General features: G+C 42.4%; 2 protein-coding genes across 6 annotated transcripts in view; one reads left to right on the top strand and one right to left on the bottom strand.

The window, feature by feature from the left end:
* Positions 1–12,481, top strand: part of TMEM63A (transmembrane protein 63A) — a 43,402-nt gene extending 30,921 nt beyond the window's left edge. For all 3 annotated transcript variants that reach the window (XM_031967029.1, XM_031967028.1, XM_031967030.1), the window contains exons 15-24: positions 1,272–1,425; positions 2,485–2,591; positions 2,724–2,810; positions 3,934–3,996; positions 4,740–4,902; positions 7,091–7,196; positions 7,558–7,725; positions 8,807–8,922; positions 9,378–9,440; positions 11,333–12,481. In XM_031967029.1, the coding sequence (XP_031822889.1) occupies positions 1,272–1,425; positions 2,485–2,591; positions 2,724–2,810; positions 3,934–3,996; positions 4,740–4,902; positions 7,091–7,196; positions 7,558–7,725; positions 8,807–8,922; positions 9,378–9,440; positions 11,333–11,491 (1,186 nt within the window). In that variant the 3' untranslated portion in view covers positions 11,492–12,481. The remainder of the gene's footprint in view (positions 1–1,271; positions 1,426–2,484; positions 2,592–2,723; positions 2,811–3,933; positions 3,997–4,739; positions 4,903–7,090; positions 7,197–7,557; positions 7,726–8,806; positions 8,923–9,377; positions 9,441–11,332) is intronic.
* Positions 12,482–16,871: 4,390 nt separating this feature from the next.
* The window catches only part of EPHX1 (epoxide hydrolase 1), a 48,215-nt gene continuing 38,190 nt past the window's right edge, over positions 16,872–26,896 (bottom strand). For all 3 annotated transcript variants that reach the window (XM_023502018.2, XM_031967031.1, XM_012547914.3), the window contains exons 4-10: positions 26,141–26,321; positions 24,976–25,203; positions 24,350–24,479; positions 23,549–23,760; positions 22,229–22,337; positions 18,098–18,223; positions 16,872–17,725 (exon numbers count right to left, since the gene is read on the bottom strand). In XM_023502018.2, coding sequence (XP_023357786.1) covers positions 17,524–17,725; positions 18,098–18,223; positions 22,229–22,337; positions 23,549–23,760; positions 24,350–24,479; positions 24,976–25,203; positions 26,141–26,321 — 1,188 coding nt within the window. In that variant the 3' untranslated portion in view covers positions 16,872–17,523. The remainder of the gene's footprint in view (positions 17,726–18,097; positions 18,224–22,228; positions 22,338–23,548; positions 23,761–24,349; positions 24,480–24,975; positions 25,204–26,140; positions 26,322–26,896) is intronic.

The following is a 26,896-nucleotide window of genomic DNA, read 5'->3' on the forward strand; positions in this document are numbered from 1 at the left end:
AGAAGACGGATGGCAGGGGGAGAAACACAGAGATCTGTAGCCATATGCCAATGCTGTGGATTGCGAGCCTTGCCTTTCCTCCTCTAGCCATAAGTGTTCTCTCCTTTGCTCTTTCACAATACCACATAAGGAAAACTTGCTTAATTTTGGGTGGGGAGGAGTGGAGATTCTCTCCTCCTTTCCAATTTGGGAAATTTTTCTTGTTTGTTACTAACTCAGTTGGCTTGCTATGAATATAGATGATACCGTTTGTCAGTTCAATTCAGCACCTACTATGTGCTGAATACTTTGTTCATCTCCAGGAATATAAAGAAAAAATAAACTATCACTTCCCCTCAAGGAACTCATATGCTAATGGGGGAATACATTAGTAAACACACACATATACATGTACACATATACATATGTATATCTATACATATACACAGATGGATACACATAAATTATAGCTATACATATATAAATATATATCCACACATGCAAATGATATATAAATATATACACATAAATTATACACCCACATATAAAACTATATACATATAAATTTTATTTACACACATAAAATATAAACACATGTAAATTATATATACACATTCAGCATGCATATATATGAATTACATATATGCATGTAAATTATATATACACATTCAGCATACATATATATGAATGACACATACACATGTAAATTATATACACAATTCATAAATTATATATAAACATGAATCTATTTAAGCATACATGTATATTTAAATTAAACACACACATATATAAATAGAGAGAGAGAGATGAGGAAACATCACGAGACTAGTAGGCTGCAGAGCAGGAACCAGAGCTTGCTTTTTCTTATGGCTCTTGGCTCAGCACTGATTCCACAGCCCCAGCTATGTCTTCCAAGTTACAGTTACAAAGTAAACAAAGTAAACCCAAGGAGGGTGAATTTGCCTCTTTTGTTTCCCCTCCAAGCCTGCGGGGATCCAGTGGTTTGGCTTGCCTCCGGCTGAAAGCCATTCAGAGGTGGGTCTTATATTAACCCCTGCATGTCCAGAAGTCAAGAGTTTTGCATTGAATCCCTCAGAAGGAATCCTCCATAGTCCTCAGTTTTGGCTGTATAAGGTCTAGAGACATTTAATACCTCTAAGGCCCTAGACATGGATCGGAACAGAGACTGGGTGATATCTCTACACCAGGGGCTGCTACTAGTAGGAAATACTGAGGGAAGTCAGGAAACACTGAAAATGAGCTTCTCTTCCTTGTCTTCCTTTCTCCCACAGGAAGAATCTTTCTATTCAGGGCCTCCGATGGTGGTTCCAGTGGGCAGGTATCAATTTCATCCTCTCGGTGGTATTGTTCTTCCTGACCACTCCCTCGATCATTCTCTCCACCATGGACAAGTTCAATGTCACCAAACCCATTCATGCCCTAAATGTGAGTGCTCATTCTAACATACCTTGTTGGAGGTGGGAAGATAGGGGTGACAGGTGAAGATGAGAGAGCGAGAAAGAGGAAGAAATTGGCATAGTAATTGAAATAAGAAGCTACTAGCCTAGAATGAGAAAGATGAAGAGGTCATACTTGTCTCTAGAGTCTTGAGTAAAAAAGATAAAAAATCCCTATCATTTGAGACTAGGAATCTATGAGAATTATAATCATGATAATGAAGTAGGAGATGGCTATATGCATCTCCTGGAAGAACTGAGTTGAAATTTTTTCTCATTTACTTATTATCTTCTTACTTATTAGCTATATGATCCTGAGCAAATGATTTAATTGTTCTGTGCCTCAGTTTCCTTATCTGTAAAATGAGGGAATTGGGCTTCCTTTGAGTGCTTTTCCTACTCTAGAGCTATGATCCTTTGAAAATAACTGATATTTATTTTCCACTTTTAGCATTTGCAAAGTATTTTGCATGTCTTTCATTTGAACCAAACATCATCACTGTCCTATAAGCATATGACTATTATTATCCCTATTTAACAGATGAAGAAACTGAGGTTCTATCACAAGTAAAGTGACTTGTGCATAGTCATACCTGTCTAGTTCAACCACTTTTATTTCACATATAGGAAGGCTGAGGCTGTGTCAAGTGGAGGGACTTGTTCAGGTCACATCAGTCCTAAGTAGCAAAACTGGGATCAGTGGGATCCATGGCACCTGATTCCCAGTTCATGTTTCATCCCATTATCTGAATAGAGTTCATTTTACTGTATCACTTTTCAGCTTGAGGATGTAGTCATTGGTTTTCCTGGAATTGGCTTGGCTGAGGTCTCCACATTCCCATTCCTCTCCCCCCCCCACCCACACATGTTTTTGTGGATTTTGTTTCTCTTTCATTCTGGTGTTCAGTTAATTGTCAGCTGTTTATTTCAGACCCTTACCCTGCCTCCCAGAGGCATTGAGTGCTGATCCCAGCAGCTCCTTTCCCAGTGGGGATGGCATTCCAAGGACCCTGCTGTGCCTGTTCTTACTCTAACTCTTATTCTGTAGGATCCAGTAATCAGTCAGTTCTTCCCAACCCTCCTTTTGTGGTCCTTCTCTGCACTGCTGCCTTCCATTGTCTACTACTCCACACTGCTGGAGTCCCACTGGACCAAGTGAGTGAACAGGGTCCCTTCTTCCTCTTAGAGGGGTGGCTTTGGACCATATACAATGATAAGGAACATTGAAAAGGAACGTTGGAGGGCAGGGTGGAAATCTTTAGGACTCTCACCTTTTCTTTTCTTCAGGTCAGGAGAAAACAGAATAATGATGATCAAGGTGTACATTTTCCTGATCTTCATGGTGCTGATCCTCCCCTCTCTGGGACTTACCAGGTATAAAACATCACTTTCCACTGTGAGATCCACTTCTTTCCCATAAAAACATGGAATTTCATAGCCATGGATCTATGAGTATTTTTTTTTTTTTCATTTTTACCTATTTACAGTATAACTGTAGGGCTTCACTTAGAATTAGGCATTAACCTATTCAAAGAGAAATTCAATTTCCCCCCTCTTTTTACTTTGATAATTAAAAGCAAACTCACTTTTTAACCCTGTCAGTTAGGGATGTTCTTGTCATTGACCATAGGTGTCCTATTTAAAAGTCACAGCCGAGGGGCAGCACAGTATGATGGGAAAAGTCATAGATCCCTAGTTAGGAGGCTTGTGTTTGAATCCCAGTTCTTTATACTAGTAAGTTGACCTTGGATAGGGCTCTTATCCTGGATAAATCTTGATAGCTATAAAAAAGCAAGTATTACAAATCTTGACAGAGAAAGAATCAAGATGTGAAATGAGTCATATATTTTAGGACCAAGCCACTTAAGAATTTGTTTTGTTTGATTTTGTATATTTATCATCAGAGTTTTGTTTTTCTTTTTTCACTGGTAGGGAGGCAAGATGAGAAGAAGAGAGACACTAGTAATAAGGTTACAAAAGAAAAGAAAGAAAATGGATTACTGAAACATTTTTTTAAATATACAGAAGAAAACAAAAAAAAGTCTAGAAGGAAACATAGACAAACAGAAGCTTTGAAAGTATAAGATTGCATTTATTGTATATGAAGGAAAATCAAGACTGGCAGTTTCATATACAATTCTTTTTTGTGAGTATATATATACATATGTGTGTATATATATATAATTATTATATAATCTTTATTTGGTGTGTATGTTTAGAATTTTTCTAAAAAGCCACAATCATTTTAAAAGATCTTAAAGACTTAAAAAAAAAAGAAATAAATAAAATGAAGGGATTAAATTGGACCTTATTAGGTCTTTTCCACTTCTAACTTCCTGGAATTCCTTACAGAAAGCAGATATAGCTCCTGTTATTGGGCCTGTTTTTTGGATTAGAGAAAATGTGTATATGAGAAAGAGAGAGAGAGAGAATATGAATGTATGTGTGTGTATGTCTAGCTGCCTGACTGTAATCATGGGATCCATTTCTATTCCAGTTTAGATTTTTTCTTCCGGTGGCTATTTGACAAAGCTTCCTCTGAGACCTCGATCAGATTAGAGTGAGTGATACACATAGTGTCTCCCCATATCCCTACCCTATGTTCTTTGACTCATTTGTCTGGAATACTCTGAGGCCCAAATATTCTACAGAGGATGAAGGGGGAACCTAATGCAAAAACTTTCAAGTTGAAATCTATGCTTCAGAAGATATTTTTCTCCTTCCTCCTTCATTTCCGTCCACCCCCTCCAAAAAAAACAAACAAATTAAAAAAAAAAGTCTTGGGCTTTGTTGGCCCATATTGGGATTAAAGCCACCCTTGGGATAGGTATGTACAGTGACTTCCTTGTCAGCATAACTGTGAGCTGACCCACTTTTTACTGTGCTTATGAAAATGTTATTAATTTTCTGGGGATAAAACTCAATTAGCCAGAGCCTTATTCATCCTCTGAACCTTATTTACAGCAAACTCATCCACTTGGGGGAGCGGGCACACTTAGGAAAGGAAGCAGCAGGATAATTAAGCCATAACACTGAGCTGCTGTCCTTGTGGGATCTGTTTGCCTGACTAGCTGAGACATATGCTGTGAGCACACTCCTACGCCCACATGCCTACTGTCCTTTCCAAGGACTCTTGCCCTGCCCGCCTCCATGTATTCAGCATCATGGCTTAGTTCATCCTTCCAGCTCCCCAAAAGATTATTCCTCAAGGGAGCAGTCAAACCTTCCCTCCCTTCCTGTTTTATTGGGTCCTTCCCTTGCTCCTGCTCTCCCACCTTGCCCCTGACTCAGGCTTTCCCTTAGGTGTGTCTTCCTGCCTGACCAAGGAGCCTTCTTTGTGAACTACGTCATTGCATCTGCCTTTATTGGCAACGGCATGGAGCTCCTGCGGCTGCCGGGTCTCATTCTTTATACCATCCGCATGATCATGGCCAAGACAACTGCTGACCGAAGAAACCTCAAACAGGTGCTGGAAGGTTGTCCGCTGTCAGATCAACGACGCCCTCTCCTCTCTTATCTTCTTCCTTTCACTGGTCACTTAACAACTGTGTGGGCCCTCTGGGAGGAGTGAGAGATGCAGACTAGACAGACCTGGCCCTCAAGGAACTTATGATTTGTCCAGGCAGAGTACTTGAAACAGTGAATAATACATTGCACAGTGCAGTCACTCTCAGGGCACTGGGAAGTTAGTAATAGATTGGGAAGGAATAATACTTTTGGAATCACAGTACTTGGGCTTGCCATTTATTATCTTTTTGGGATGGGTTTTTGTTTTTGCTTTTTTTTTTTTTTGGATGCAATTAGGGTTAAGTGACTTCCCCAGAGATCAATCACATAACTACTAAATGTCACATGTCTGAGGCTAGATTTGAACTCAGGTCCTCCTGATTCCATTGTGCCACCTAGTATCCCCTATTTATTATCTCTGTGACTGGGCAAGTCACTTAACTTTCAGGAGACCTCATCTTCTTCTCCTGTAAAATGAAGGAGTTAGACTTAGATCAGTGGTTCTTAACTTGGGACTCTCTTAACCTTTGCCATGGCTAGAGCACTGGACCCGGAATCTGGAAGACTTGTAAAAAGGTTTAGATCCAGCCTCAGTCACTTATTAGCTCTATGACATTAGGCTACTTGCTTAACCTCTGTTTACCTCAGTTTTCTTATGTTAAAAAAGGATAATATTATCTATCTCCGAAGTGGTGTGAGGATAAAATGAAATATTTGCATAGATTTGTGAAACTTAAAACTACATAGAAATGCTTGTTGTTTGGTCATTTCAGTTGTGTCCCCATTTGGGGTCCCCCTTCTGTAACCTCATTTGGGATTTTCTTGGCAGAGATAATGCTAAGATATAGAGATCTTTCTTTAGCTCATTTTACAGATGAGGAAAACGGAGAGGGTCTTCCTAATCCTAGGTCCAACAATCTGTCCACCGTACCACCTAGCTACTCATATGAATTCTAGCTATTATTACTGAAAATGTTTGAAAATTGTATTTCAGTATAATTGGCTTCCCTTATAATTCTACAAATTAGCATTGCTACCTTTCAGATTTGCAGATTGTTAGCATCTCAAGGTATATTGGCTTTCTAAAAAACAAAACAGAATAAAGACATGCTTATAAACTTTTCATTTTAATTTACATTATTAGCATTTTCTCCAACACTTTCTTAAGTCTAGACATGCAACAAAACAGTAAACTAAGCCTTGATTTGTTAACAGTTGCCAGTTTCTGTTATGTAAATATTTATACTGAAAATGTAACAGTTGGCTCTTCCCAAGCCAGTGCAAGCTGGCGCCAGCACCCCCACCTGCATCCCAGTTTTCCCCCTCCTATAGATAATAATATCTGCTCTCTACCCCACAGAAATAGGGAAGGTTATTGTTAGATAGTTGTTTTAAGATATTAGGGTGGAGGAACAACTAGATGGTCAAGGGATAGAGCACCAGCTTTGGAATCGAGAGGACGTGAATTCAGATCTGGTCTTAGATACTTACTAGTTGTGTGATCCCCAACAAGTCACTTAACCCTGATTACCTCCAAAAGAAAAGGGGGAAGGAGAGAGACAGAGAAAAAAGAGAGAAAGGGACAGAGAAAAAGAAAGAAAGAAAAGAGAGAAGAAAGGACGGAAGGAAGAAAGAAAAGAGAAACTAATTTGGGTGAAAGCAAGAAGGAAAGAGCAAGTAGTCACTTTACTGCTATATCTCCATAGAGCTCTCAGAATAAAGGCATGTTTAGATATCTTTGTGTGAATTATTGTGCTATTCTTCTATAGGACAGTATATTCAGAAAGACTTTATGGCAAGATTGAAGGGGGGGTATATTTGGAGAAAGAGGGCTATTCTTCACAAAATCAAAGTTCTAAACTTCAAAGGGGCCTTGGAGACTAGTCCAATCTCCTTGTCTTACTGAAGAGGAAATTAGATCCACTTTGGATAAGTCATTTTCTCCCAGGCTATTCCAGTTAGTTGACATCAAAGTTGTTTATCTCCTATATCTAAAATCTTCCATTGTATACTTTTCATTTTTTCCTTTTTTTTTTTTTTAACTGCCCTGTGGTATAACATAAGTAGTTGGGGTTTGAGGTGAGGCTGCTCTATAAATTTGGTCATTGCTTTTCTCTCTAAAACACTTCTTTCCTTCTGACCTCCAGAATCAGGCATTTGAGTATGAGTTCGGAGCTATGTACGCATGGATGCTATGTGTTTTTACTGTCATCATGGCTTACAGTATTACTTGCCCCCTCATTGTCCCTTTTGGTGAGTGCTTCCCCTCCCCTCCATCAGTATCCTTTGAAATGATGTACCAAAGAGAATTCTCTGTTGTGAGTTTGGAAAGGAGTTTGTCCAAATGAGAAAGTGCCATTTGAGGGCAGATCTCACCATATAGCAACTGGCTTTCCCTAGTAGCCATGGGAAATCACAATCACTACTATTGGAGTTGAAATGGGGATAAGTCAGTTGGCTCATCCCTGACTGTCCCTCTCTTCTGTGATTGGGTGTGGTAGGGGCACTTGGGGCATTTGGGACAGGACAGATGACTCGGTGGCCACAGATCTGGCCCTGTTTGCTTCTGCATCATGGCACCCTGATCCTTAGATTCCCCATCCCCTTCCCACAGGTCTCATCTATATCCTCCTCAAGCACATGGTAGATCGACATAACCTCTACTTTGCCTACCTCCCTACCAAACTGGAAAAAAAGATCCATTTTGCTGCTGTGAACCAGGCTCTGGCTGCACCCATTCTCTGCCTCTTTTGGCTGTATTTTTTCTCCTTCCTGAGGTTAGGTGAGTAGCCCCGACCATGCCTGTGAAAGGCAGTGATACTCATGTACTTCTGTCCCAACTGAAGTCAATCCAGCCACTACTGTCCATGAGGTACCAGAATTGTCGCTCTGGATGGGAGAGAGGATCCCCCAAAACAAAGCAAGAAAAATCAGAAGTCAGACCACCTGGAATCAGTCCTAGTTATGATTTGATGATGTTGGATTAGTCACTTTACCTCAGGAGAACACCTTTCCTCATCTGTAAAACTGGGGGAATTTGACTAAGGTCCCTTCCAGCTTTGATTCTGTGATAGTGTGAAGAGACAAATGGATTCCAGGCTTGTCCTAAGCCTTTCTTGGGAAGTTTACAATTTTAGTATGTAGGATTTGGAAACTGTTGTCCCTGTGAACCAGCCAATCAGTTTCTTGCTGGTTTTAAGACATCTAGTTGATGGTCAGTCAGAAAACAGCTTAACTTAAAAGATGGCTCTTGGCTGTGTTTGGATGATGTCTTCAGCAGTCAGTTTCTAAGACATCCGGTACATAGAAGCAATCCATAGTGGGAAGGACCCAACTTGTAGGCCTGTGTCTCCACTGGACAAAACAATGGCATTGAGGATTCAGAGACAAAAGTGAAAGGGTCCCTACTCTCAGGGAGCTTACATTCTTTTGGAGGGGATGATGTAAAATAAAAGATCCCAGGATCATAGATTTAGAGGTGGAAGAGACATCCTGTTCATCCTCCTCAAGAGAGGTTAGTGATTTGCCCACTATCACATAGGGAGAAGGTGGCAGGGCTGGAATCCAAATCCACAGCTTTTCCCACTGCCCCATGCTGTCCGCTGTCTCTAAATACCAGGTTTCTTTGGGGCAGAGAGTGTATCAGGAAGGCTTCACATCACCTTCATTGCAAGGTGAGGGGAATAGCCAGGAGCTCACATATTGATGGGAGAGGGGAAACATTTTCTGCTTTGGTTTTGTTGGGAACATCCCTGCCATTTGGAGGTCTTCCTTTCTCAAGATCTGAGAGCGTGGGTCTCCTCCCTCCTTCCCTCTCGGCTCCAGCTCATTCTCCAGTGCTGAGGTTTGTTTCTAATCTTCAGGTTTCCGAGCACCCACGACCCTATTTACCCTACTGGCAGTGTTGCTCACCATTGCCGCCTGCATAGGCTACACCTGCTTTGGCTGCTTCAAGCACCTCAGCCCCCTCAATTACAAGGTAAGATGACCCCCATCGTGGACAAGGAAGAGCAATGGAGACTCATGTTTGCCATTCACTAACTGTTCTTCTGAACATTCTATTTTTATTTTAAGTGGGGTGGGACTTAGGTAGAAAAAGGGGGTCCCCTCCCCAATTCCCCCAAACCTTTCATTTTTCAGGTAAAGAAGCTAAAGACCTGGGGCTAGGGTTTGGTTGTGAGTAAAAGTCACCAAGTTAGAGACTTCAGACCTGGGATTTGAATGCAGATCTTTTAAATTTAGCATTCTTTACACCACCTTCTCCCTGGACCCCATTCTTCATCACCCCTCCCCCAGTCTTCTATCTCTACTTCAGATGAGAGTCTGGTGCCAGCTGGTGCTGTTATTCTGGGTGTTAATAGGCTGTTTGTTTGGAGGGTGTCAGTTCAGGACGATTGGTTTTGTTTATCGTCGCAATTTTGTTGTCGTCTATAGACAGATGAATCGGCAAACGACAAAGGAAATGAAACAGACGGACGCCTGCCTCCCAGAGCTGCTGTAAGTCACCACTTTTACTAAGAGTAATAGTGATCGTAGTAGTAGGATTTGTCATTTGCCTCATTTCTCAGATTAATGTGACCCTGGCACACTGGAACACCATGGGCACACGAGAATCAATCATTATGGAACAGATTCTTCCTGATTCTCTGATAAAGCAAGATAATGCTCATCAGCAATCACTCCCGTTTCTTTCAGATGCTTTGTAGCCTGGAGAAGATAATGCATCTTCCTGGGCTGTTCCAAAATGGTCACATTAAGTTTTGTCTCCCTCTTCCAGATCTCTGTGCTCATTTATTTTTTCTGCAGAGTTAAGACATGTAACCCTCTGGCTTGGGGGAGGAGAATCACAAGGCTCTCTGATTTTGTTCTTCTTAACTAGAATTTACTGAGCATATACTATGTGTGAAGCCTTGTGCTTCCTAGGTCATAGGAATATGACTATAAAGACAGAGGGCACTGTAGGAGTCTTCTGGTCCAAACTTCTCATTTTAGAGCTGAAGAAAAACAAGCTCAGTGACTCTTTTTCCCCTTCCTCCCCCCAGCCCCCATGCACCCACCCAAGCTAGGTGACTCAGTGAATAGAGCCCTGGACCTTGAATCAAGAATTCCTGAATTCAAATGTAGCCTCAGATACTTATTAGCTTTGTAACTGTAGTTACTGTAACTGTTACTGTAGTAACTGTAGTTACTGTAGTAACTATCTTTGCCAAGAAAACTCCACAGACAATATAGTCCATAGATGGACACAACTGAACAATGACCAAGTTGCCTAAGTAGCAAATGATTTACACCATGACTTCCAAGCTATTCTGTTCTCATAGACACACTTGTTGTAGAAGGCAGGGGAAGGTGGGGGAAACCTGGGAGTAATTCTTTCTGAGGTGTCCTTCAAAGGTTGGACATCTACTCCTAAAATAGTAATAATAATGTTAATCACTTTTGGTTTTTCCATTTTGTTCTGGCTTTTCTCTCCCAACACAATTCATAAGGAAATATGTAAAAGAATTAATGTACATGTTTAACAAAAAAATAAATGTACACATATTGGGAAAAATTAAAATGTAATACATATAAATAACAATAATTTTAATAATATAAAATAAAATAAACAAATGTGTGAAATGATTAGGAAAGAAAAAAAAAGAATAGCAAATTATACACAACAAATTTACAGTTTTAAGTGCAATATCATCTTTTCCCCCCTAAATTTATTGTCTTATGGAAATACTTGTTTTATTTAAGTTGAGAATAAAATTTTTTAAAAAACAACAAAAATTTTAAAAATATATTCACCACTTTTAAAGAAAGGACAGGATCAATTGTAGATGCCAGTCCTTTGTTCCTTAGTTAAAAGAACTTAACTAATCCTTTTTAAGAATTAGTTTCTTAACTGATCCTTAACAATTAATCCTTGTTCCTATAGTTGGGGTCAGTATTGTATTAAATTGGAAAGAGTTATGGGCAGAGCTTTAAAATGCTCACAGGTCTAGTTTAAACCTTTGTACAGTTCTAACTTTGGTTCCAGGAATAAATAGGCATCTAAGTGATGAAGCAGATGAAAGGTTAGGTCTGGAGTTAGAAAGCTCTGAATTCAAATTTGACTTCAGATAACTAGCTGTATGAAAACTGGGCAAGCCATTTAGCCTCTGTTTGCCTGTTTCCTCAGCTATAAAATAAAGTGAAGGTAAAAACAGCATCTACCTGGCAAGAATAAATGAGATAATATTTGTAAAGTGATTAGCCCAGTGCCTGGTTACATAGTAGGGGCTATATAAATGCTTATTCTCTTCCCTTCCCAATATTAGGGGTGAAGGGTTAGATCGGGATCTGGGGCAGGTGGAGAGACTTAGCCAGGGAACAAAAGTCCCAACTCCTCTTTTTGTCAACAGATGTATGTGCCCAAGGTACTGAACAGCTTGGCTTCGGAGAGGACTTCCCTGTCCCCCCAGGATCAGCAGACATATGGCGCCATCCAGAACATCAGTGGGACTCTCCCTGGACAGCACTCTCCAAAGCCTTCAGACTTTGCTCCTTCCTTGGATGACTGAGATAAACTTAACCCAAAATGGGCACGACTGGGATAGAGCCTTCAGTCTGGCTCTTGGGGAGAAGGAGAAGATGGACAGACCGCAGCTTGGTTTCTAAGCACCTCAGCTTCTTCCTCCTTTTCTTTTGACCCATTTTAAGCACCATTTTCCTAGGACAGGATGACCTTAAATGGCTTACAAAGTCAGGGACCCATCTGAGAGGATTGTTAAAATCCCTGTCCCAATCTGCTCAGTGGACATCTACCAGATGACCAGTAAGAAGGGCAAACCTGGCTTTCTGGATTCCTGATAGCTCCTTTGAAGAGAGTTTTTTCCCTTCCAGCTCTGTCCCCTGGCAGTGCTGCCCCTATGGTGCCAGCATATTTAGCTTACTGTCTGCAATAATGTACTTTAATTAAGGGTTCATGTTAGTATTGTGACCCTGGACAAACAATCCAAGGGACTGGAGCAAGTACTGGGATTAAGAGACTGGGGCCAGGGCAGACTGGAGCAGGTTTCCTCCCTCCTGAGCCCTTGCACTAACACACATATCCAAGCACACACATGTATACCAAATACACGTATTCCAGTTGTATGCAAAGAGCCTTCAGAGACAAAGGCTGTTGGGTAGGTTTCCGGGTCAGAGGAAGGGGCCTGCTCATCGTCCAATCTTCCCACTCTTGTCTTCCCACCTGCCAGGGAGTCCCAGTTTATTCTGTGCTGAGTCTAGACTTTCCTGTAGCCCCCAGGGGCAGAGGTAATGAAGGGGAACATGGTTTTAAAGCCCATCTCTTTGGTTCTTGGGTAGAGTGCCGATTCCAACCATAGTGCCATTGCTCCTTGCCTACAGCTGCCTTACTGCTTCTGTTGGTTCTTGTGCTTTCCTACTGTTGCCTTATGGTGTCAGTGACACTGCCAGCCAGTTCTCTCAGGGCATGTGTCAGGAGAAAAAGATAATGGCACAAAGATGAAACTGATGGCCCCTTAATAAAGCATGGAACGGAGAGTGCACAGATGGCCAGTTAGTCTTTTTCTGCCTTGATCCTCCTCCTGGCCCTTTTCTCCTTCACTCCCTGTCTTGGATGTGTGGAGTGCAAGCTACCTCCCTCCAACATATACCCCTGCCTTTGGACCAATAGCTGTATCTTCCTGATTTAGATTCTGCCACTGATAGCCCAGAGGGGAAAGTGAGGGAGGAGACCTTGCACAGCCCTCCCTCATGTAAATCCAACTCCCCTCCCACTAGTATCAGGGTCCTTCTTAGGAACCAAGAACAAGCAGCAGCAATAGCTTGCTTCTGGCGGCTGTTCTGGTCCCTTTGATCCTTCTCCCCCAGCCGCACAGAAGTTTCACTCCGTTATTGGAAGGAGCACCTTCTCTGGAGTGAGAGGACCTCAGCTTGTACCCAAACTATTATTAATTACCTGGGGGATGAGGTTGAGGGGGTCACTCTCTGAGCCTCAGTTTCCACATAACTAAAAAGGGATTTGGAGCAGGATGCCTCCAGGGCCCCTTCTGGTTCTCAGTCTACCTCTCGAGTGAATGGAGTGCATCTTGCATCTTTCCTGGCTCTCCCTGACAACCTTCCATCCCTCACTTATGTCAGGGCCTTCCCTGATTTCTCAATGAGCCCTGAAGTCCATCCAGTCTTGTGTTGGACCTCAGTTCCAGTCTGTCTTCTGACTTTGCTCCAAGAACTCTTAGGCTCTCTGTCTCCGGTCCCTGTCATCTGACTGCTACAAGGGCTATTAAGCCTTGGCCTTGTCTGTGCTGTCTGGCCAGACTTCTGTTTGCTTCCTCAGACCAAAGGGAAAGATTTTTCTGGTCTTTTGTGGCTGTGTGACTAATTAAATGAAGAATCCATCAACCAGCCAACATTTATTAAGAGCCTATTGGGTGCTAGATGCTGGGGATGTAGTCAAAAATGAAACAGTTGTTTTTAATATTCTGTTCCAAGCTTCTTTCTGTGGGTCTCAGTGCAAGAGCCCTCATTTGAGTATTTCAGCCCTGCCTCCAGGCTACTTTCCCTCACTCTTGGGCAAAAGCACTAAGGACAGTCAACTGCTTTTCCACTTCCCCCCTTCCCTCCCTTCCTCCCCCCTCTCTCCTTCTTTCTCTCTCTCTCTCCCTTCCTTCCTTCCTCCCTCCTTCCCTCCCTCCCTTTCTCTCTTTCTCTTTCTCCTTTTTTTCTCTCTTACTCTCTCTCTTCCTGCTTCCCTTCCTCCTTCTTTCTTTCTTTCTTTCTTTCTTTCTTTCTTTCTTTCTTTCTTTCTTTCTTTCTTTCTTTCTTTCTTTCTTTCTTTCTTTCTTTCTTTCTTTCTTTCTTTCTTTCTTTCTTTCTTTCTTTCTTTCTTTCTTTCTTTCTTTCTTTCTTTCTTTCTCTCTCTCTCTCTCTCTCTCTCTCTCTCTCTCTCTCTTTCTTTCTTTCTTTCTTTCTCTCTCTCTCTCTCTCTCTTTCTCTCTTTCTTTCTCTCTTTCTTCACTCCTTAGCTGCTCCACTTCCATTTTTAAACGATGATTTGGCCCTATTTTGGGAAATCAGACAGGCAGTGTTATTGTCTTGGAAGAGCCGAGGGGTAGAGATAGTTGCTGGTTTTCCAGCCCCGGACTTCTCCCAATCTAGGAACATTTGCCAGGCAGGAGCTACTGCTGCCAACACCCTGTGATAGTCTCCTCCCTTGGGACTGGGATTGAGCAAAGAAAGAAAAACATACAGGCTGTCAGATGCAGGGACGTCAGCTGGAGCAGAGAAGGTGGGATGGTAGCCTGCACAGAGCCCGGGAGTAGACAGGAAACCTGGTTCTAACACCTGGCTCTGACTTTTGCTAGGTGTGCAGCAAGTCACTTAGCTTAGTTCTAGGCCACAGCCATCTCTCCTATAGAAGGAAATGGTCAGATCCTCTGGCTTCTAACTTCTTTTACAATTCTAAATCTATGAATTATGATCTTGTCAGGGCTGAACTTGTTCTAACAATTTCCTCCAGGAGAGCACACTTGGAATATGGAAAGGAGGTATTCTTCCCACTGCCCTGCAGGCGGTGCCAGTGGAATATTTAGAACTGGAAGGGACTGGGACTTTCAGTCCTGTGGTCTCCATCTTTTCTAGGATGATTTATCCCTATTAGGAAAAGACTTTTGAGCACATACCTAATTATATTTATATAGTTGTTTATACATTACAAATAAGCACTAATAATTATGTTATAAAATTTACACAAAAATGGAAATTAAATTAAAGAGGAGACAAAGATGGAAAAAAATTTAGTCGAAGAGTCAATGAATGGGGAATTACTGGAGTGACATGGTCAAATCTGTGATGGGAAACTCATATTGGCAGGTACTTGGGGGGTGGACTTGAGAGGGGCAGACTCTTGAAGAAGTCCAAAATAGGTAACAGTGTAAGGGGACAAAAGGAATAGAAGTGAGTGGTTTTGCAGTGGCAGAAATGACCGGAGATAAGGGGGGGAGAGGGGGGGAAATGAGTGCTTACAAAGACTTAGTTGTATGGAATTATAATGGTATCTTTAAAAGGGATGGGGGAATTTGAAAGTTGGTAAGTTTATGGAGAAAAAAATGTAATGAGTTTTATGACAGATCGTAACCTATCCATCCTGTTTGAGGTCTTCTGTTCTACTTAAAGCAAAAAGGAGGGAGGGGAGAGTCTGCCTTTTAAAGGGGCGTGTGCCATAGTATTCATTGATCTGGGAGGGCCAGGGATGGGGCTACTGTGAATTTTTCAGTGGTATTGATGCAACTGCTGCTGGGGGCTGCTGGGTATGGGGGTTAGGTTATAATTACCCTGAGGGACTCATATCTGGGTCAGAAGGGACAAAGTTGGGCATCTGCAGGATGGAAAAAGAGCTGTGGTTGTTCATACTGGAGACAAAGCCCATGACTGGTTATCTTGAGGATCTTGGGATATGACATCTCCCTACTTCCCTATAAGTTGGCCAATTACAGGGATATCACCATGACCCCCTGCACTGAAGACCAATGATTTAACCTAGTCCCCTCGTTTAAATATAAGAGAATGGGAGCTCAGATGAGTTGTGATTTTCCCATGTCACACTGCCAGCTGGGATTCAGACTCGGGGCTTTCCCTGTTACACACATGTTCAAAACAAATGCGAGCACATCGCCAAGTCGGCTTGCCAGCCTCCCTACATTAGAGAAGGAGCTGATTCCTGGTGGCCAGGGGTGGGAACCTCTGCTAGCTTGGCAGCAGAGGGGCTGAATAATATCATTTCTTGTCATTCCCTCGGCTGTTTGGTTCTAAGAGATCAAATTCACCTTTGAACTTTATGAACCTTTCTCTTATCTTACCAACTGATATGTGTGTACCTGGGGAGAGAGCAGCAGAAAGAATACCCATAAGACTCCTGAGCAGAAAATTCAGTCTGTCCCCATTACTCACCCACACCTTTCCCTCTCTCCCTCTCCCTTTCTCTCCCTCCCTCCCTCTTGGCAGCCCAGAGTCTGTGGCAGATGGGAGTCTGTGGCCACAAGCCACATTGTGACTCCCCCATTACCCCCTGGCTCCCCTTCCTTTGCTTCCAGATAGGGAGAAGGGGTGAACTTGAGGACAGTAACCAGACCCACCCCTCAGCAGCAGGCTTAACAGCTGCTATCAACAGCTCTGTAAATCAAGCCCTCCTGTGGGGCCCAAGATTAGTCCCGAGGGGCTGGGGACATCCACTCAAATTGCTCAACTCTGGTCTGTTGGAGGTGGGCAAAGAACATAATCTGGCTGGATGTGAGAATCCCCACAATCCCTCCCATCTTTAAATCTATGATCCTAGTGGGAAACCAGAGGCCCAGAGGTTCAGGGACTTATGGGGGTCACACAGAACTTGCCCCCACCAGCTGGGAATGGTGGTACTCAGACCAATAGTTTCTGGGAATCTACTACCTGGGTGCCTGGGGAAGGTGGGAATGGGGCATCGGCTTTCCCCTTTGAGCTCAAGGGGTAAGTCCTCAGCTTCTCACTTTGAAATGAGGGCAAGCAAGAAAGGAGCCAGATCTATTTTCATAAGTTCTGGATCCTTTGAGCCCAGCTGTTAAATCCCTCCTGGTCATGTCTCTTTCTCTGAACATGAGGTGGCCAGATAAGAACTAGAACTAGAGGCAATGAGCCAGAGAGGTTGGGCCATGAAAGGAGTGCCAGAAAGCAGCCTCTTACTTCAATGTCATTTGGAAGCGGCAGGATTGGAACGAGCTCTCCAGGATGTTCAGTCTCTGTTACACAGAGCCCATTTCCTCTAACCATCCTCCTCTCATGTCATTTGGAAGTGCCAAGATTGGAACGAGCTCTCCAGGATGTTCAGTCTCTGTTACACAAAGCCCATTTCCTCTAACCATCCTCCTCTCCCCACCCCCAACTTCCCCCATGTCCGAGACTCGAGTTCTTGTGAAGCAAAAAAATTTATTATCAAAAGCCATTTTCCTTTCTATCTGCCATACAGCCCAAACCTACCACCAGGACCCAAGAAAAGTGTTGAGAGTCATAAGGAAGGCGGGATTTGTGTTTTGGGCTCCATCCAACACACAGAGAACAGTGATTTATTCATGGTGGGATAGCCAGGATGAGCAAACTCCCCTTACCAACATAAAGCTGCACCATCTGCAGCCCATTGAGGGAAGGGGAGCAAAATCACTCATTTGGCAGCTCCATCCCATGGTAAGCTATATATGTAAATGAGCAACAGACAAAAGTAACAAGAGGTAAGGTGACTAGTGCTCTCCCTCCTAATGAAAACTATTTCCACCATCCCAGAGACCAATTCTGAGTAGCTGGAGCACAGAGAAATTTAGGATTGGGCACGTACCACAAAGATGGGGTTTAATTTCCCCAGCCTAGTGGCCCAACCTTGGGATTCAAGGCAAGGAGAGCTGGTACACTTCCCTTCCATCATCATCTTCAAGAAGCTGTTTGTGGATTTATATCAGAGTTATGGTTTGGAGTCAGGGATATGGAAGGGAGTCTGGGGCATCTGAGAGATGATGGGAGAGAGATGGGCAGTTGGGGAGGGGAGGGAAGCATCTCCTCTTAAAACTCACTTCCCCTTTATTCTCCCTATAAACTTTTGGATGTCTTCTGCAAGCAGCAGAGGCTCTTCAAAGGCAGCAAAGTGGCCCCCTTGGGGCAAATGAGTATAGGAGCAGAGATTCGGGAATTTCTTCCGAGCCCAACTTTCTGGACAGTGCAGTAGTTCAAAGGGAAAGGCAGCCAGAGCAGAAGGTACAAATACCTTAATCCTACAAAACAAGAGAGGTCAATTGAGAGGGGTAGGTCATATAGCTTTACTCCCATCCCTATCCCCCAAGAAGAGGCTGAATCATCATTCATAAAGAAATAATTCATTAACTCATTAGGGCAAGTCAAGGGAAATTCAGGTTGAATTCAAAATTATAGATGGAAGGATTTTTAGCCACCTTTCCTTAGCACCAACCAGGTAAATGTCCTCTCCAGTCCAGTAAGAAGGAGGTAGAGAAGATGAGACTGGGCATATACAGAGTAGATGGTGAAGAGTAAGTTTTGGATGATGGAGAGATTCAGTCCCAAATCTTGCAAAAAGGGAAAAACACCTCCCACTCTCAAAGGGATTTTCCTTCAGCTGTAAGACTCACTTGGAATGTTTATGTGCACCTATGCCTTGGCCAAGATTCTCCTTGTAGAAGCGCTGTGAGGGGATGATACTGGCGGTCACCCAGTAGATCATGACGTTGGTCAGGAGATCATCCAAAGTATATTTCCTATACAGATCAAAGAAAAAGTCCCAGATAGGATCAGGTTTAGGAAGACATAAGAATTCAGAGTCTCTCTGGGTTTGGAGTATCATGTACAGTGAAGAGAGTATGGTAAACATAAGCAAATATAAAATATTCAGAAAGCAGCATAATAAATATAGACATATGGTTAGAAGAAATGCACATGTTTAACCTATATTGGATTATTTGCTGTCTAGGGGAAAAGGGTGGGAGGAAGGGAGGCAGAAAAATTTGGAGTACAAGGTTTTGCAAGGATGAATGTTGAAAACTATCTTTGCATGTAGTTTGAAAATAAAAAGCTATTATTAAATTTTTTAAAAAATATTCAAAAAATGCTACATCAACACTTCATTTAAGTTTAGAAGACATGATTTTTTTATTGAAGTTTTTTTATTTTCAAAACATATGTGAAGATAATTTTCTCAACAATGACCCTTGAAAAACTTTGTGTTCTAATTTTTCCCCTCCTTTCCCTACCTTCTCCCTTAGATGGCATATGATCCAATATATGTTAAACATGTTAAAAATATATGTTAAGTCCAAAATAGGCATACAATTATCTTGCTGCACAAGAAAAATCAGATCAAAAAGTAAAAAAAAAAATTAGAAAGGAAATAAAATTCAAGTAAACCACAGCAATAATAGTAAAAATGCTATGTTGTGATCCACCCTCTGTTCCCACATCCTCTCTCTGATTGTAGATGACTCTCATCATCACAAGATCATTGGAACAGGTATAAAGTGTGATTCTAAGAAATAACAAATTCTCATTAAATTTATTTTCAATAATTTGGGATTTGGGATTGTCAAGAGCTGATAAATATGATTTTTATTGGATACAAAATAGAAATAAAAAATTCACAAACACAAAGTTATGTGGGGGTGAGGAGGAGGCAGGACACTAGCAACTGAGGAGGTTAGGATGGTCCTAGTGTAGGAGGTGGTCCCGAGCTGAATCCCAAAGGAAGCAAGACCCTCTACAAGCATTTATTAAGCACCTACTATGTATCAGGCACTATGCCAAACATTATGGATAGAAAGAAAGGCAAGAGAGAATTCCTTACCTCAAGAAGCTCACCGTTTAATGGGGTATACAATATGTAAATAATTATGTGAAAACAAAATATAAACAGGATAAATTGGAGATAACCAACAGAAAGAAGACACTTACAGCATTAAAGAAAATGAGGAAAGGTTTCCTATAGAAAGTTGGATTTTAGTTAGGACTTGAAGAAAGCCAGGAGGTAAGGAAGTAGAGCATTCTAGGAATGGCAAAAAGCCAGTGAAGATGCCCAGAATCGGAAGATGAAGTATCTTATGTGAAGAAGAGCAAGAAGACTTGTGGGACTGGATTTCAGAGTACGTGATGGAGTGTGAGAAGCCTAGAAAGGTCAGAGGGAGCAGGTTGTGAAGGGCTTTGGATGCCAAACAAAGGATTTCACATGTGATCTTGAGGGGACAGGGAGCTAGCTGCTGGAGTTTCCTGAAGAGGGGAGTGTCTTTGGGAAGTTTTCTGGGAAGAACCATAATATCCAAGGATTGGAGAAGGGAGAAACTGGAAGCAGGGGGATCCACTAGCAGGCAGTGGAATAGTTGATAAGAACTTATAGCCAGGTAGTGACAAAATAGGAGGAGAGAAGGGGACATATAGGAGAGATGCTTCAAAGGTAAAATAGACAGGAGTTTGCCACAGATTGGATATGGTGGGTGAGGGCATGAGGAGTCCAGGATGACATTTAGATTATGAGTCTGGGTGACTGAGAATGGTGGTACATCAATAACAGCAAAGTTCAGTAGGGGGTAAGATTTTGGGGTAAAGGTAATGAGATTCAGTTGGAGATGGGAGTATGGAGGTTAGCATAGAGGTGATGATGGAAGCTGATGAGGTGACAAAGTAAAAGAGCACAAAGAATTAAAAAGAACTCAGGATAGAGGGCTGGGGGCTACCCACCTTTAGTTAGCTCGACCTGAAAGAAGCTCCAACAGAGAAGCCTTGAGAAGGAAGAGTCGGATAGGTAGAAGGAGAATCAGTATAGAAGAGTATCATGAAAACCTAGAGAGAGGAGAGATCCAGGAGAAAAGGGTGACAGGTAAGTATAAAAGATTGCAAAGATGGGGAAAAGGCTATTCAGTTTGGCAGCTGAGAGATTCTCTGCTAACTCCGGAGAGAGCAGTTTTGGTTCAGTGATGACATGAGAAGCCAACCTGTACAGTTAGGCAGAAAATGAAAGAAGTAGAGGTTCTAGGAAGAAGAAAGAGAGGGTAATGGCTAGAGAGGAGGATTCTCCAGTGAGGGCTTTTTGAAGATGAGGGAGATACGGCTGTGCTTGGAGGCAGGAGGAAGCTGCCAGTAAACAAGGAGAAATTGAACATAAATGAGAGAATGGAGACAATGAAGGAGGCATCCAGAATTTTGATTATGTAGTAGATATGCAATGAATGAGCCTTAAAGGAGAAGTGACTGAGTGGAGAGAGAACATGAGACTGGCAATGGAGAGAAAGGAGCATTCAAATTCCCCTCCTGTGACCAGTGTGTCGGGGAAAATGGGTAAAAATGCAGCCAGAGCTAGAAAGTCAGCAATGGGGAAGGAACAGTACCTCCTACACAACCTCAAGTATATCCAGCAATGCAATTTGCCCTTCCTAAGAAGTATCTTTTACCCAAAACAACCCACAAGCCCTGGATAGCTCTAAGAGCCGTGCTACCAAGAGAGCACCAGGACAACTTTCTTATCCAACCTTCCACAGCCTTAGGGAAAATCAGTTAGGACAAGTACCATGTATTATTCACTAAGTCTGACAGCCTGCGTGCTGGAAACCTGAGGGGAGAGAAGAACTTCATGTTCAGCAAACAATAATGTACAAACAAGCAAAAAATAGTCCCCTATGATGAGAATCTTCTCTCCCTCCAGCTACCACTCCCAGCAAACACGTGGCCATGAGCTGGCCTGCTGCCTGAGCATGAGCAATCCCCAATGAGTGTCCACAATCCGGCTGGCTAAGCAATGACTATATATTCAATTAAATTCAAAATATTCATTTAAAATGCCTGAAATATACATAGAGGTTCTCAGAACTGAGGGAGACAAAATTTACACAAGATACCTGCCCTAAGCCTCACGTCAATATTAAACATTTAACAAGCTAGTTGAGGATAAGGTCCAGAGTTGGAGTTAATGGAGCATAAGTAAGCATGACAAGTCTGGGAATCTCTGCTATTTGGAGTCCGTTGTCTTCTCAGAAACAGAAATGGACAATAACCTCCATGTATTCTTGCCTGCTCAGAATCCCAGATTGAAATTCCCAAATTTCTACTCAATCTCTATGATGAATGAAAGAAGCATTAGGCTCACAGACTTAGAATTTGGAGATCATTGATTCCATCTCTGTCCTCTTACAGATAAGGAAAGGGAGGCAGTTAAATGACATACCCAGAATCACCAAGGCGCAAAGGTATCTGAAAGTAGGATTTGAATCTGTCTTCCTTTCTCTAACTCAAGTAATATATCAACATCCCTTACTGCTCCCTTGCCCTATACTCTATTTTTTTTATTGAAGCTTTTTAATTTCAAAACTTATGCAAGGATAATTTTTCAACACTGACCCTTGCAAACCAAGGGTCCCCCCCTCTTCCCCTCATCCCCTTCCCTAAATTTGTCCTATACTCTAAATGCCTCCTCCCCTTACAGGCTCCTGAACACACTGCCCACTGTCCATCCCCATGTATTTTGGGTAAAAAAATATTAATCCCCTGTGTCTCAGCTTCCATAGCCATAAAAAGTGGATAATTTCTATTGGCCCTTTCCTACCTCACAGGGTTAGGATCTGTGAATTAACAAAAAAAACCCTCATTTCCAGTCCCTCAGAGCTAAGGAGTCAGAGATAAAGATGATGTGTGAAGAAGTCGAAGTGAGATTTCTGCTAGTCTAGGATTCTCCAATTCTGGTATGAGTCTCCACCCAAGCTCTAAAGAGGAAAAATGGTACCCACTTTTCCAGGCCTCCATCCTCCAGATTTCGATATTCGTCATTGGTCCATGTGGAGAACTTCTCCAAGATATAGGCAGCCAGTCCCACGGGGCAGTTATTCAGTGCACAGCCTAGTATAGAGGGAAAAAGTCAGGCTCTCTTTGGCAAGTCAGTTCACTCACCTAGGTTTCAATTTCCCTAACTGAGAAATAATAGAAATAAAAATTCCTGCCGCACCTGCCTGAAATTCCAGTTTCCCACCCAATTCAAGAATCCTCTCCATAGCAAGAAAGTCAAGCAACCTCTCTGTTTGCATCCCTCCAGTGGTGAGGAGCTCACAACTTCAGAAGGAAACAATGATTTCTTTCGTATACTTGGCAGAAATGTCTCCCTTATCACTTCTACTTATTGGTCTGAGTTCTCCCTTCTGGGGCCATGGATTTTAGACATTTAACCCTTCTTCCACATGACATCCCTTTACAAAGGGTTATAAGATTGAGAGCTACAAAAATCTTGAAAAGTCATCTTGTTCAACTCTTTCATTTTACAATGATATCATTTTCCTGGACTTTTGAACACGCCCAGGACCCTATCCCTCTTTACCTCTGCCACTCAGTAACTCTTACCTCCATTCAAGGTTCACCCAAATGCTATTTTTTATATAACACCTATCCCCATTCTCCTGGATTTTTAGCAAATCCTCCCCCATAAAATTTATTTTATTTACTTTGCTAGTATTTTATATGTACTTATCTGTATATTTTCCCCCAGAAGAATATATGTTCCCTGAGGGCAGAGCCTACTTTCTTTTCTCAGAGCACAGCATCAGGTGCTTATTAAATGCTTCCTGAACTGAACCTGATTGTATGAAGTCTTAGCATTGAGTAGGAAGGCTGAGGCTAGTCCAAAAACTTGCAAGTTGCTTTGTTAGGTTGGTTTTTGTTTCCTGCCTGTAAGAGTCCTGAGTCGTTGCACTGAGGTCGGTCAAGCACTTAAGGCTAATTACTGATTGGCCAATACTCTATGGGTATGTGCATGGGAAATGGCCCTTCCCACTATTCTGTGCTGACTCAATAATTGGTGGATACAGAGAACTATAGGAGGGACTAGGGGGTGGAGTAAGACTAGCCAGAGTCACTCTCTAGGCAGGAGATGAAGAAAGAAGGTTGTGGAGATTCTGCTTCCATCCAATTCAATCCTACCCATAAAGACTAAGGACTTTAGCTTATCCTGACTCCAGCTGATTCTAAGGTAACTAGGATGCTAATGCGGTCATCACACTGACAATCTTGGGTCTCTGGAAAATCCCCTCCATGAGAAGGGCAGTGGGGTCACTTCTTACCTACGGTATCAGGTTTGGTGGCCTGGATGTGCATGTAGCCAGATTCTCTAAACACAGAATTGAAGATCTTCTTGGCAGGGTACAACAGCTGCAAATCCCTCTCCTGGAAGCCAAAAAGCCATGGGAACCACCGTCCCATCAGAAGAGACAGAAAAATGGAGAAGGTGCCAGAATCAATGAAGCACATATTCACATGGATACCTTTCACCTGTCTAGGAATACAGAGAAAGGAGATTTAAGGCATGGTTAGGTGACCCTGAAGGAGGAGATGGGGGCCAGACAGAAAGGCAAAGAGAATAGGGAGAAAGAAGGGGAGAGGATAAAGTCCAGGGGAAAGGAAAAAGATGGGGTCATGGAGCAAAGGGACACAGCGTGCCCAATATGGAAATATGTTTACAAGTGTATGTGTTTAATCTATATTAGATTGCTGTCTAGGGGAGGGAGGGAAGTAGGAAGAAGATACATAGATGTGTACTGTGCATGTAATGGCGAGAGTACAGATGTAAAACTGTGAAAAGCTCCTGCGTGTGGAGGATGGAAAGACCCAAGTCAAAATCCTGTCAGTCTTGGTGCCAAAGGGTCTGTGGGGTTAAATGGCAGCAGGTATTTATGGACGCCAACATCCTTATTCCAGAGCACTCCTGGATACCAGGGAGTTTGTGCATGTAGCTCAGGAAGATCTGGAGCAAGGACCCAAGTCAGGGTTCTGGAGCCCTTTGGGGGAGGAAGATGCTCCATCCCTGCGGATGAGACCCACAACCACCCTCATGTTCACCCAGGGTACGAGAGCGCAGCACTCACGAGGGCGCCATCTGAGCGATGTTGGTACAGATCAGGGATCCCCAGTCACCTCCCTGGATGAAGAATTCTTGGAAGCCCAGCCGGTTCATCAGCTTACAGAAGATCTGAGCAGCAGCTACACTGGTGAAGCCTGGGGAAAGGAGGGGTGGGCAGAAGCTGAAAAATCATGCTAAGTCCCAGGGACCCAGAAGCACGGGTCCAAAGAGGGGAGCCTTGTACCACTGGAGTGAACGTTCACTCACTCCCACCAGCCAAAGGACCCCAGGATTCTGACTCCCTCACGTTGGCTGCCCGGCAGCATTAGGCTTTTAGCTCCCATCTCCCTCTCCTCTTCCCAGTAGCAGGAAAGAACTGATTACTCCCTTAGTTTACCCTCTGCAGCTACTGCCTATGGCTACCGCTTCTTCTTCAGTCCAAACAGCCCTTCTTTCCCTCTATGAAGCTGGTGCTAGTGGTAATGGTAAGAAGGAAAGCTGGGGGACATTCTGCGGGAACATGGGGGTAGCAGGATACCCTATCCTGGAATCCCTGGGAGAAGTACATTGATGGGAGAGCTTAGTCACGACACGTTAGTGATGGGGGTGCTGTTCAGGGTACCACCAGTGCCCGCAGAGCAGCATACATACCTTGCTTGTGGGGTGCATCTGAGAAGCCATAACCAGGAATGGAAGGGCAGATGACTTCAAAGATCTGGTTATAATTCAGGCCATGGCTCTCAGGGTCAGTCAGAAGGGGTATGATCTTGTAAAATTCATAGAAAGAGCCAGGCCAACCATGAACCATTAATAATGGTTTTACTTTGTGACCCGATGGTGGTTTTGAGGGCTTCACATGGATGAAGTGGATGTCGAGCCCTGGAAGGAAACAACAAAGTGAAATCCAAGGGCAAACCGATCTCCGTGGGTAAGGGCCAGAGCTGCACATTTGAGCCCAGAACAACATACATTCTCTCGGCCAACTGCTGATCACTCAGTGCCCTAAGTGATTTTTTTTCTTAGTTCCATGTGCTTTCATCTTGTTTCCCCAACAGGGTTTTAAAGTCTCTTAAGGACAGGGACTTTATTCTATTTCTATATCTCTCTAGTATTTATTTGCCACAGTGTGGGGCACGTGATTCTATAAACATTTAATAAACTATGAATGCAAGTATTAGGAAAGGATGTCAGAATACATGGATGTGAGGTATGAGGTGACATAATTCCTGGAAATAGGGAAGGCCAGTGGGTAGGTTACTGGAAATGGCGAGGTAGTTCCCTCCAGTTATCTCCATTAAAAACAAACTAAGGGGTTCCCAACATCTTTCTGCACCTTCAAAAACAATCTTAAAGCAGGAAATGTACTGTTAGTGGCAGAGAGATCAGGGTATCCAAGGACTTGGTCTTATGGATGCACAAACAGATGGCCCCCAGGGGGTCTGGAACACACAGTAACCTAGGCCTTCAAAGGAGTCCTATAAAGGGTCATTTCTAAGAAAGTCTTTGCTTTTTTTTTTTTTTTTTTTTTTTTTTAAGATTTCTAGGGTTCAGGCATAAGAAAAGCCTTTCTGACAGGTTGTCATTGAACACCAGAACAATGAAAAGGGGAGGCCATAAATCTCCAGCTCTGAGATAATTTGAATGTGGATTTATTAAGGGAGGGGGGGGATAGATAAGATGACCTCTTCATGTTATCTTATTAAACAACCACTACCAGGAATAAAGCTAAGGTAAGCTGTTGAGTCTGATGTCCAAGGTAAGACCCTGATTTTATCACAGAACTATGGGCAAAATTAGATGTATTTTGGAAAAATACCTTCAATTTTAGTTTTGAAATGAGGGTATTTGTTGAGAATCTCCACCTGCTTCCTCCAATCAAATTGGTTCCTCCAATAGGAAACCACCTTCTTTAGGTAATTAGAGTTAAATCCATAATGGAAACGGCTGTCCTCCAGGGGTGGGGTGAATCGAGTCATATCAATCCTCTGGTGTAAGTCCTAGGTTGGGGAAGAAGCAGGAACAAAGAGTGACAGAGAGATAGGACTCAGCTGAAAAACTCTATTCTCTAGAGATAGCCACAAACATTTAAACAGCAAATCAAAGAGTTGTTTTTTTGTCTTTAAAAATAAAAGGCTTTGACTAGGTGGCCTCAGAGGTTTGATAATTGCAAAACAAAGTTTAAGCAAGAACTTAGTATTATGAACATAAACTTACAATATGCTCCTGAATTAGGAAAGAAGCATTTTATGGTATTTTAAAAATGTTTTATTCATGTTCTTTTCTTCTCTTTTTTGTCAGATAACCACTAATTTACTTATCCTTTCCGCTTCCATAACCAAGAAATCCTCTTTTAACAAATAAGTATACTCGAGCAAAATACTATGCCTTTACTTTTGTAATGGGCTCCTCATTTAGGATAATCTTATTTTCTCTATGAAGATGATCCAGCACTATCTTCTTTCTTATCTTCTAGTTTTGCATCTTCAACTACCTAGTAGACATCTTAAACTGGATTTCTATATTTTATAGATGTTTAAAAAACAAACATTTTAATTTCAATGAATGAAAATTT

Source organism: Sarcophilus harrisii, chromosome 4 (assembly GCF_902635505.1).
Source record: "Sarcophilus harrisii chromosome 4, mSarHar1.11, whole genome shotgun sequence".
Classification (NCBI taxonomy): Eukaryota; Metazoa; Chordata; class Mammalia; order Dasyuromorphia; family Dasyuridae; genus Sarcophilus; species Sarcophilus harrisii.